Source organism: Platalea leucorodia (assembly GCF_965183815.1).
Source record: "Platalea leucorodia genome assembly, chromosome: 18".
Taxonomy (NCBI): domain Eukaryota; kingdom Metazoa; phylum Chordata; class Aves; order Pelecaniformes; family Threskiornithidae; genus Platalea; species Platalea leucorodia.
The window spans coordinates 1,817,849-1,830,164 of record NC_138840.1 but is presented as its reverse complement, the minus strand read 5'-3'; the positions used below and the strand labels follow the sequence as shown (position 1 = coordinate 1,830,164).

The 12,316-nt window shown below is 40.1% G+C and overlaps 1 protein-coding gene across 4 annotated transcripts in view; it reads right to left on the bottom strand.

Moving 5' to 3' along the window:
- The window catches only part of RLF (RLF zinc finger), a gene marked incomplete at its 5' end in the record, with an annotated part of 53,128 nt that overhangs the window by 6,918 nt on the left and 33,894 nt on the right, over window positions 1–12,316 (bottom strand). For 2 of the 4 annotated variants that reach the window (XM_082329555.1, XM_082329556.1), the window contains 2 exons: window positions 1,466–1,607; window positions 8,386–8,522. In XM_082329555.1, the coding sequence (XP_082185681.1) occupies window positions 1,466–1,607; window positions 8,386–8,522 (279 nt within the window). Of the gene's footprint in view, window positions 1–1,465; window positions 1,608–5,409; window positions 6,948–8,385; window positions 8,523–12,316 lie in introns of those variants that run through there. The other 2 variants (XM_082329557.1, XM_082329558.1) reach the window with 2 other exon arrangements.

Sequence of the window (12,316 nt, the reverse complement as noted above, 5' to 3'; positions counted from 1 at the left end):
ACACAGAAAGAACTAGTATAAAGTTAACAACGTATTATGCTTTATATATAAAGTGCACATTCACGCATGTTTTAAAAGTAGAAATAGGCCAACTTTAGAGAAACTAGGAGCAATCGTTCCTCCGTGCAATCACTACTGGAATTCAGCTTTGCCAAATTAGAGTTCTGGATCTCCTCTAAGATCTGTCAAAAGGACAATCACATAACCTTTCTGATCTCTACTTTGACTCTAAACCAGGGCTCTGATACTTGTTCTTCTCTTATCAAATCACACTTGATAACTCATTTGGTTCGTAGGATTATCTCTAGTCAGCAAAAGAGACTCCCGGGCAAACAAATCTGAAGCTGGAGAGAAACTTAACTGAAAAAAGGAACCTTGTGTTTTATCCATAATCCATTTAATGCCTTAACTCTGAATTAACTCGTGTCCATATAAGAATGAAAAAAGATTAACAAATTCGGGAGGGTACTGTTAATTGAAACACTCATAAAAACGAAGTTCACGTGGCAAATTCTACTCTACATGTGCAAAACTATGCTGGTTTTCAGGAAGAAATATCTGAAATCTTTTGGAAGTGGTGACATTCCTAAGGGAAAATCCCATATCTAATTTAAGGTCCATGATCCATGTAATACTGTTAGTAAAACAGGTAAAATCCTGTTATCAGCTAGCTTATTTTTCCTCCATTAAAGTGTGCCTGATTCATCTTAATTCATAATTGCCCTCCACAAATCTACTCTCATGTAGCGACCAGACACAGGGAATTTCAGCCTAACCAATTCCAAGAGCCAGCGTAGCCACCAAAGGAAGACAGAAATACCCTACTGAGCAACCACCCAGACCAACCAGAGCCATAGCCCTTCTGCTCTGCTTATGAAGAGCATGCTGTATTTGCCCCCTGGGTAGATGGATCAATTAGAGTCTTGCCATTACTCCTCAGAGATTATGTGTTTATAAAAATTGCTGTTAAGCATCTCCTGAACCTTTCTGCAACTTTCTTAAGATAGGCATCAGAATAGAAGGTAGAAGGCCAGATGTGATTGTATCACACATTTTCAGGAAAAGGTATTTTCTCAGAATGGAAAAATATGAGACATTTCAGCTAAGTCTCAATCTCTTAGAGATGCTGCAGAAAACTGTTGCTGTGCCTCACTTCTCAACAGGTATCAGATCAGAACACAGCTATGCTTTGTTTGCAAAACACTCTCATAGTGTATTTTCAGAGTAACAAACAAACCATTCCACACTGACTGAAGGTCACTTCCATGTGTCAAGCTGACACAAAACTACAATGGCAGGGATTTTTCAGAGATTTTTATTAGTAAGTTATTAGGCACTTTATCAGAAAGTATGATTAATGAAATAAGCTATGTTTCATATCAGTTCAGTAGAATTATTAAGAAAACAATAAATTCACATAAACAGTTCTGTCTGTGTCCAAACATTCTGACTGCAGCTTACTTACTTCAGATTGTATGACTCTTATCAAGAAAAATAAATGCTGTAGTGTCTTGGCAATGATGCCAAACTGACGACATCTCTCCAAAAAGGAATCTAAAGAAGGATCTATTCTTCTCTGCAGTTTGCTCCAGAAAAGCGTCAGTTCCCTGCAAAGAGTTGAAAGCAGAATGTAAGAACACCGCAGATATACACAATTTGTCCAGAGTCTACACGCTTTTGTTCAGAGTTGACGCCACAACAATTTGTTATTAAAAAACAGCACACTTCAATCAGGTCTCCATCTCCCAGAGATGCTGAAGAGAACTGTTACTGTGCCTTACTCTTAAACAAGCATCAGATCAAAACACAGTATATCCTGTTACTTTATGGGGAAAGACACCGGCAATGGGATTCATCTTGCTTAATGCAGGCATCTATAGCTGCACAGACTTCCTTCCTAGACAAGAACCCCCCCCCCCCACTTGCAGAGCCTTAACTTTTCACAGAGAAATTTAAAATAGGTGAGATGAATCATAAAGTAGCCACTTCTCTCACGCTAGGCAAGGAGCTTAGATGTTGACACCTGCATTCAAATGATGTAACTGCCACTCAGCGCTTTCAAAGAGACCTCCAATAGGACAAACACATTTTGTAAAGTGCTCCATAAGGGATGGGTAAGCTGAGGGCTTTGCCTACTGGCTGAGCAGTTATCAGCTTTACTGCTCCTACCATCGGAGCACAGAGCTGTTCTGTTAAGCAATTTCTTATAACCAAGGCAGCACAGCCATCGAATGATGCAATCTGTCACTTTGTGTTGCTTTGCCATCACAATGAGTGCCACGGAAACAGAAAAGCAGCAGGGTGATAGGATCTGTAACTTTTATATCGCTTGAAAAAGTTTTTCTTCTGTTCCTTTCGTAGAGCGAACTTCACCAAGTTAACCACTCTGTGCATCAAATTATAGGTTTCTAGATTCAAGGTCAGTCATAGCCTCTAGGACCAAAAATATCACAAAAACACACCTAGGCAAACCTTACACTGAATATTGGCAAGGTTTTTCCTTTGCATTATTGCAATCCTACTCTTGAACCCTAAGCCAAGTGAAAGGGAACGAGGCCTTGTTATGGATCTGACCTGGGATACATTTATTGTACAAAAATGGACAATATTTACTGTTAACAGGTTTTTTGGGGTTTATGTTTGTTTGGGGTTGTTTGTTTTGTTTAAAGGCCTAGAAATGCAATTAACAGCCTTTCATAGCCAGGAGGAGACAGCTGAGAAGCTAGATAGGCCTGCAAGAAACTAACATACAAGCAATACGATTCAAGGTGTTTTAACTTTAAATCCTAAAACAGAACTAGAGAAGAAAAAAAAAAAAAAGGCAGACAGCCAAAATATCAGCTGTCCTTTAGCCCCAAGACGCTGACAAAATGTAAAATTTAATCGAACAGCAGGATGAGTAACATGGAAGAACTGTATGAAGGGAAGCTTACACAAGGAAGGCATAGAATATACATATTAAAAAAAGTATTACAAAAAAAATTTAACTTAGCATCACCACAACAGAAACAAAACAAACTTGAAAAATAGTTTATCAAGACATCAGTATTTTGTATATCTATTCAGTACATTTACATAGTTGGGAGCTGGAAGAATAGTGAGAGAAGGGCTTCACTCTGGATAATCCCGTATTCCTAAGAGTTTTTGGCAGAGCAAAGTTTTCAGTGTTTGCCTTGTTCTCTTTCTCATCCCACCCCTTCTTTCTGCAAAGCTAAAGTACATTGTTGGAAGGGGTCCTCAAGGATGGCGATGTAGAAGTGTTTCTCAGATAATCTTCACACATACAGAAAGGCAAGAAAGGACAACTCTCAGTATTTGGGCAATTCTCCATTTCAAAATTGATGGGAGGCAGTGTAGAGAACAAAGAACTTCAGACAGACAGGTATCTAGTAATACTTGGGGGGGGGGGGGGGGGGGGAATTTTACTAGCATATCAGACTGGAGAGAAGTTTTTTGAAGTTATCCTTAGCTACAGTTCATAGTTAATGCCACTTGTGTTAATGCTAAAGATTACATTATTTTATGTATTGATGAATTGCCTGACTCCTTGGAGACCAAGGCAATCAGCTAGCTCAGAACTACTGCCCAGAGCAGCACTACTTCTTAGATAAAGTTCCATACATGGCAGATGCCTCCAGTCTTAAAAGTTGCATTACACATTATTTTATGATTATCAGCAACAATCATTGCAAAATATTCCAATGTTGGTAAGGAATAATATAGAGAAACCTAAGTTTGCTTTCATCTTCAGCTGTGAAACGAAGCTTCACACAACAGCACTAATTCACATACATATATGGTTTACTAATCTTCTCTTGGAGGCAGAGGATGAGTTGTGCTAAGCGAATGAAACAGCTTAACCTCTCCAGATATGCAAGAATACTGCGAGGTTTGTGCTGGGCTGGAGTTAGCACTGTGCCAGCAGGCAGATGCTAGAGCAGCAAAGACGGGAAGGAAGGGAGGTAGATTTTCCCTTTCTAGACTGAGCGCGATGTTACAGCTGAACAGATTTAACAGCTTACAACTTCCAGAAGCACCAGTGTTGCACTTCTTTGCTGGTACTTGTCTGACCACATGATAAACTAATCAAGCATTAATCTCTAGAAAGCTATACACAGTTCTGGCTAGGTTAGATGAATGTGCTCACTATGGGTGAGACGGGTCCAGAGCCGGAACAACAGACGAGGCAGAGCTGTGCAGCTACCACCACAATATGGCAAGAATTTATCTTCTGCTTTTTGGCAGCAGCAAATTGTTAGGACTGGCTCAAGTATGAGTATGGCATCAAAGCTCCACCTTCATCCATTATGTATGACTCATCCACACTAATGGAGTCTCAAAAGCATCCTCACTTGCATCTGCTGTTCACAGCTGTCAACAGGTCTTTTCCGTTGTCTCAACCAGAATACTTTCAATCTGGATCACTTATGCTGGTTGACCCTGACACTGCATAAAGCAAGATATGGAGGAGAATAACGGGAATGGGTGGCTGGCAGCAAGCAGGATTGCACTGGATAACACCGCTTGCTTACAGTGTGCTAGAGGTCAGCCAGGGGCTAGCAGAAAACATTTCATCAATGTACTGCTACTCTACAAATCAAGAAGGATGTGATCCAGAAAATTCTGTAGGAAACTATTTTATTTAAGGATCCCACAGATGAGTGGAACATTTCCAAGTACATGTGCTAGGGCTTGTCTGTTGAACCGAATCCATAACAGCACAAAGGGAAGCTCACCTGCAACAACACTGTACCAGAGGGTCTCTGCTCTTCTTACTCCCTGCTCTCCTCTCAAAGGACTTTAGTAAATGTTTTAGTCACCACTGAGTTCTGGTCTATCAAATTACATAATGCACCAGAAGTACACTATGAAAACTGATTAAACCTTAAATCATTTATTGGCTTGCAACATCATTATGCAGGCTTATGATTAAATACAGACAACAAAAAGTTACATTTTATTAACAACAATCAAAATCCAAAAGGCGCTAATGACATTGCTAGAAAAACTGTAAGTGGAGTCCAAGTCATCCGTAGATCAAGCATCACAGTAAAATAACCTTTCAACTACAATCCTGTCTTTTTGAACCAGACAGGACTTTCTCTGAAGTGAATTAAGCAATTGCTGCCCCTTAAAACCAGCAGTTGGTCACAGAAAGGAGCATGTCTCAGTTTATGTATTCAATTTAACTATTTTAAGTGTATATTTATGCTGTACTGAAGCCTATATAAAGGCTAACAAGCAACCTCTAGCATCTGATTCCTCCACATTAGTTTTAGCTGTAGGATTTGGCTAAATATGTGTCTTGCAGCAAGTCCATCTTAACATTTCCTGTCCTTCCAGCCAGCTCTGGCATTTATCACGCTTTTGACTGAGCTCAATTTACTAATGCAGAGAAAGCAACATTACCTTATCTCTTTTCCAGGATACTGATTCAAATCAGCTCTGCAATGATTTCAGTGATCACCACAATTTGTATGGAGCAGAGGCCTCCTCCTTTTTGTGAGCCATAATATCCACTACATCTGTAATGCGTAATCTCGCACCTCATCAGTAAAGTTGGCTGATCTGACAAAAGTAATCCTCCAAATTAAAAGTGTTATGTCATATCAGCCACTTGAATTCATCTACCTTGTGGCTAAATAATCACTAGATCTGCATCTGCCACATGGAAAGTAGGTGGAGGTCAATAAAAAGAGGCCACTCCATCAAACAGCAGTTCACCATTAGACCAGCAAGGAATCCTTATTTTCAAGCAACAGTACCTTTGAAACAGACTTAGGGGTACTGCCTCAAAGTGAGAAAGTAATATGATGGTCAAGAAGTATTACACCAGTTTCACAAGCCCATCAGAAGGTCACTTCCATCACTTCCATCAGAAGGTCAACTTCTTCAATCTGGGCTCCAGCGTCCTGGAGGCTTTGCTCTTCAGTGGGTACAGACCACATCAGTTGTGTGCAATTCTGCTGTACCAGGAATTCTGTGTACAGTATTAGAATTTGGACTTATAACACCTATACAATTTCAGGGTTAGACAGAAGGCTTCATTCTCCTTTCTCATTCCTGGAGGAAGGCGGCAGCAGAGGAGGCAACTGTGGCATGCATGGACATAGCAGCACAGTTTGAACCAGCACCTTTCATTTGAACAACAACTAACAACAGTGTAGACAGTGACATGACGTCAGCATGAGTGACACAAACCTGCTAATGCCTTCTGTAAGTAGGAACATACTTGTGTAGCTAGACTGTGCTAACATTTGTATCCTCAAGCCTTCACTGCTCGTCACCTAGGCTAGCCAATTTTAGAGCTGATGTGGAAGTACCTGCTCATGTTACAGTTGGACCATGTTTTGGGCCACACTGGCATGGAGATGAGAAAGCTACAGCTCTAATTGATCTCTCCTGACTCATTACTCAGGAGAAAAATGTAGGTTAGACAGAGTTACATGACCTGAAAATTTTATTCAAATCCTAACTAGTTTCAGTTCAGACTTTGTATTGCAAGCAAAAAAATCTACCCACAGCTGTTGTCAGAAAAGAGAGATTATTCTGTAACAATAAACACTACATCACTGAAGTCTGTTCTCCAGTTTCAATAGTTTAAAAGTCTCAGCTACACCTGAAGTCCAACTCTCTTCATTTGCACTCCAGGGATATAGCTTTCAGACAGAACTGCTTAACAAGCCTCCTTGGACAACTGCAAATCATTTACTTCACTCTGAAAGAATGTTAGTTGTTGTTTGGGGGTTTTTTGTTTCTTTTATTTTTTCTTTAAAAAGAAATCATGGGATGGACTTCAGCCTCATATCTCTTTGTACATGGCTCTGATCTAATCTCTAGTGACACATTTCAGTAGTGAAAAAACAGCCATCCTCTGTAACTTCCAAGTGTGGTGGACTCTCCCCTCTTGAGCCTTCCACAAGTTCATTTCTCTCTACAAGGTATGCTTTTGCTCAAAAAGACGTTTCTGGCCTGAAACAGAAGCAATATGTAAATACTTCTTGCCTTTTTGTACAGATGATTGGACCAAGCTAAACTATCAATCATCCTGCTGACACCTAAATGCTAGGAAAACTTTTCTTAATGGCTTTAAGATGTGGAGTGAGTAAATGAACAATGCCACAGCTGACCGAATCCCAAGGTATACTTGAGATGCCTGCTAATGTAAAGTTTTATCCAGATCAGCATTTATACAGGAGAAAACTACGCGTTAGGCCATGCCTTGAAAGCCAAAACTACAAACCCATTTCGTAAGGGGCAGAAAACAGCCTCCCTGCTTTGGCTCTACCAGTTTGCCACTGCTGAAATAGAGATGCAAAAAGTTTTGTATCTCCAGCCAGTTAAGAGGACAGAGAAGTTTTATAGCCACAATTTGGCCAAGATATAGTACTACAATTCTCAGAGTTAAAGGAACTACAAAAATATAAAAAGGCTCTCTGGGGGGAAGGAAAAAAAAGTTCAGGGTGTTGCCTCTGCACATTCCTACTACTTACATCTCTGTGGAAGAAGTGAAAAAAAGTAAACTCTCATGGGTCTAAGTATTCAAGAGGGAAAAACTGAATTACAACATACTTTGTGGAACCACAAAGCTTAGAGGTTTAATATCAAGCCAGACAGCACTGATCAAGCACTACTTACAGAGCTGCTATCTTGCTGAAGCATTACTGTTAGTGCCAGCAGTATGAGTGCTGTTTCATTTTTAAATGATTTAAACATTACTTTTGTCTAACTGCTCTATTACTGTAGCAAGATGAATCCTTATTTATATACAGAATCATAGAATCATTTAGGTTGGAAAAGACCTGTAAGATCAAGTCCAACCGTTAACCCAGCACTGCCAAGTCCACCACTAAACCATGGCCCTCAGCACCACATCTGCCCGGCTTTTAAATACCTCCAGGGATAGGGACTCAACCACTTCCCTGGGCAGCCTGTGCCAGGGCCTGACAGCCCTTTCGGTGAAGAAATTTTTCCTAATATCCAACCTAAACCTGCCCTGGCACAGCTTGAGGCCATTTCCCCTTGTCCTATTGCTTGTTACTGGGGAGAAGAGACAGACCCCCCCCCCCCCGGCTCCAGCCTCTTTTCAGGCCGTTGCAGAGAGCGATGAGGGCTCCCCTCAGCCTCCTCTTCTCCAGGCTGAGCCCCCCCAGCCGCTCCTCCCCAGCCTTGTGCTCCAGACCCTGCCCCAGCCTCGCTGCCCTGCTCTGGCCACGCTCCAGCATCTGTGTCACAAGTTAGCTAGAAAGTACTTCAGTGCAATGTACTTCTAAAGTTAAAGATATATCCACTGTCTCTACATATTTTTATACTATATTAGCTCAATACTCTTGCACTGAAGCCAGTGAGGAACAGTTAGGAGTAGCAGTAATACTTATTACTTACCAAGAGCAATACACATTTGCCGTTTGAAGTTGATGAGTAAGGTATGTTGTACAAAGAATAAATGCAGTGTTTTCTTGTCCCTCAGATTCCAGATTACATATGATGTCCAGTACTTCTTTGCAATCCACCTTTGCAATCTTAAAGAAAAAAAGAAAACTAAAAGAAAAGGCACTTTATTCTCAGCACGTTTACAAAAGAAATACATGTTTACTGTATCAAAGGGAATGGTCTCACAAACACACGAACAAAACACTATGTCTCCTTTAACACCCAGAGTTCATACCACACCTTTCAGCTACAGAATAGCATGAGGAGAAGTTCACATATGTTAGTTCTGATCCCTTCTCAGCATCAGTTTTCTTTGGGACCATCTTCCACTTTGGGCAACTTAGCAAAATACTTACATACAGGCAACAGTCTATCTACAACTTCCCATTCCTTCTCTGCACTTGCAGGCATCCCTGTTTTCCTTTTGAAAATTAAAATCCAGGTCCAAAAAGGTCAAGAGTGTGAAAAAGCCAGTCTGTTGTCCTCTTTGTCCGTGAGTGCTGATTCTTAACAATCACATTCCAAAGCATGATGTTAAAAATAGAAGTGGAGAAGAGGAGAGACAAATCCCATGGAAGTTCTGGAAAGCCCAGTTAAAGGTACTACCTATCCGTGTATCAAACCAGGATATTAGCTTGGTTATAAGCCAAGTATTTGAGACCACAAACAATAATTATGAAGTGCTTTTACAATTAAGACAACACTATTTTTAATGCATTTTTTCCACTGGATCTATTCCACTTCACAGAATAGGCTGTACTCAAGCAACAGCTACTTTAATCAGCTGTTCTTAATATAAACAATTCAAACCTCTTGTTAATCATGAAAAATTATGATATAGAAAGAACAAAGGGAAGTTAAAAATAGACCAAACTAATTTTCACAGACATCTCATTCAGCAGGAAGAGCAGAAGCAGGCTTATTACCCCAGTTTTCCGCACAGGCTTGACACTGGAGTTCATTGAGCAATGTCAACATTTTCTAGAGTCCACTGACTTTTGGTGTTCAACTTGAGATCAGTGACTGACCTTTTGCAGCAGACATTTTTAGGGCAATTCACAAGCTGCAAGTGCTTACAGATGTGTCAGTTTTGCATTTGAAAGAGTAAACCACAGCAGATTATTTGGGGAAGGGGGCTGTTTGTCACTGATTCACCTCTAGCAAGAGAGAAACCTCAAGAAGTGATTTAAGTGACAATGCTTTGCTAACGAAGGGGACAGATATTATTGCTCCTTTCATGTCAAAGATAATAAGCATTTACAATATCTGTAAACCAAGTGCCACCTCCATCAGGTTGGTGAAGATGGAAAAGCAAGCCCATACCAATGGCCACATGAAAGAATTCTGAAGGTGTTCATCACTGCACAGAAGAGAACACTGCTCTTCTAGCTTACAGATAAACAAAAGGATGCTGCTGCATACCATCTCCCTCCAACGTCCTTTGCCAGCAGTACCTTTCCTATGTTCTCCTCGGCCTTCGGTACTTACAGGCACACAGGCTTTCAGCCTGTGTGGGAAGTCTAGTTTAATGCATGTGTGATAGCTGGGCAGCTCCAGTCTTCTCACACTATTCTACCACCTCTCTCCACTCAGTCATTCCTATTCTTTATAGATTACAGTTTCCATCAGAACACTTTATAAAGCAAATTAGGAAAACTAAGCTAAGTGACTCAAACATTTGTCTTTGATAATTTCCACAATTATACATTGCCATCTCCTCAATACCGCAGCAAACATTCTTAAATAATGCAAGAGGCTGCCTGTAATGGTTTGATACAAGCCTGATCTTCCAGGTCTTGGTTTTCAGAAAAACAAAAATTGTCAGTGCATGTAAACATGGGATATGTTTCCTCCACAAATCTGAAGATGACGTGGCAGCCTATGATCTACTTGGCCAGGCAACACCTGACAGAGACCATGCTCAGTTTCCCAGTTCCATTAAAGTTACAATCACTGAACAGCACTACCATTGTTTTAAAAAACCTACAAACTTAAAACGGACTTACTAGGGTTTCTTAGGCTACAGAATGGTAAACCCCACATTTTTAATAGCCATCAGTTACTGCTCACTCAGACTCATGCTGTAACGAGACCTGGAACTTCTGCTGTGCGCTGGACCAGCGGGACCAGCCCAAACACAGCTCCAGCAACAGGCACGTCTGTGGTGCTTAGAGCAGCCAAGCACAGTGCATACAGATGTGTAACACAGCACATCGTACACACACAGCACATTGGAGTCGCTCTCCTTCTCACATAGAAATTTGATTTTTTTTTGGCCAAACTCACTCATATTCAGGACATTAACTACTGAGTAAGCAGCAAGGCAATTTGTTTTCAAGTCCTGTTTATTTCAAACTTTGTCAATGATCCATCTCTTTTCAGACCTTGTTTTTTTTTTTAATAATATTTAAGACAAAAAGTCCAAATGCACAGCTTGAAATCATCCAACAATATCCAGTCAGTCACTTAAGTGACAAACCAGACACTTATGAAATGAAAGTGTCGTTATTAAGCCTGGAATGCTGACAAGTGCTTCCGTTATTCCGTTAGAAACCCCACAAGATCAACAGCTGAATGAAAGTTCAGAGACTACAGAATGAACAGTACTAAGATATTTTAAATTAGAATTGTTGAAAAATGCTGTCATCCTCCCCACGTTCTGTTAAAAAGAAGGATGTCAGTTTACTCCTCAAAGTTATTCCATGGAACATACAACCATGTAAGATTTGTCTTTGCCTTCATGTCATTTTAGTTTAAAGAAAAAGTTTTGACATTACAAAGATATTTTACTTCTTACATCATCTCAAAAATTTCCTACCACTAACAAACCCTCTACCAGTTTTTTAGTAGGACATCATGTTAATACTTCTTAAAAAAAGGGGCACCCAACCTGCTTATCTAGGGCGACTTATCCTCCTTTCAGGAGCTAGAGATATACCATGAACCAACTAAAAGCAATTTAGTTTCAGCTGAGAGACTGTAAGTTCCCCCTAGCTGAGTTGGGACAACACACTGGAGTCTGTAAATGCAGGCGACTCTTTTGCAGCATGTTACCTTATTGACATTAAATAATGCTGCTACAGCTGCAAGAATTTGGGAGCTGCTGCCTCAAAATTTAATGAAAGAACATATTTTATATCAAAAGTATTTCATTAAGCATAGGCAGTTTGCAAGGCAAGGCACACTTAGGTTAAGTTCTCATAATCTTCCAATCAAATTGGAAATTACAGAGGGAAGAGAACACTTGATTTAACTTGACAATGGGAACAACACAGTAACTAAGAATATTTTTGCAAGCAAACTCATGATAAATAACTATCCTTCCCCAGTATTTTAACATGCTTCATTGTCTTTCCCTCTTGCTCTTTTAAGCATACAACCCAAGAACAATTCCTTGTTCTGTAAGCAGTGTCTGCAGAGGACCTCTGAAAGATGACTGTTCTTAAGTTTCCCAGTTGAATTTTTAATGAATGGGAAAATGGGCATTTTCTTAAATTCAGCCTTCCTCAAGTGCTTTACTCTCAGATTTTTGAATGGTCTTTCCCAAAGAAAGTCCAGACTAAAAAAAACCCTACTTTGATGATAGAGATGGCTATATGGAGCTCAAATGCAACCTTGCAAACAATCACTGACATTCTACAGAGATGACCAGTTATGACTAGAACAATCAATCCGGCTTTAATTTTAACTGGTTGTTGCATTTGAAACCCCTGTTTTATTGCTACTTGCAGAGAAAGCCATCTTAGACTATGGAACATTTGGAGCTTCCTGCTTTTTGCAACAGCAAAGAGTGTTGTTAACTACTGTGTAGGAGAACCTCTTTAATTAGCATTTTAATTGGTTCAATAAAATTGGCAAATTCAAGCCAAAAATTGGAATCAGT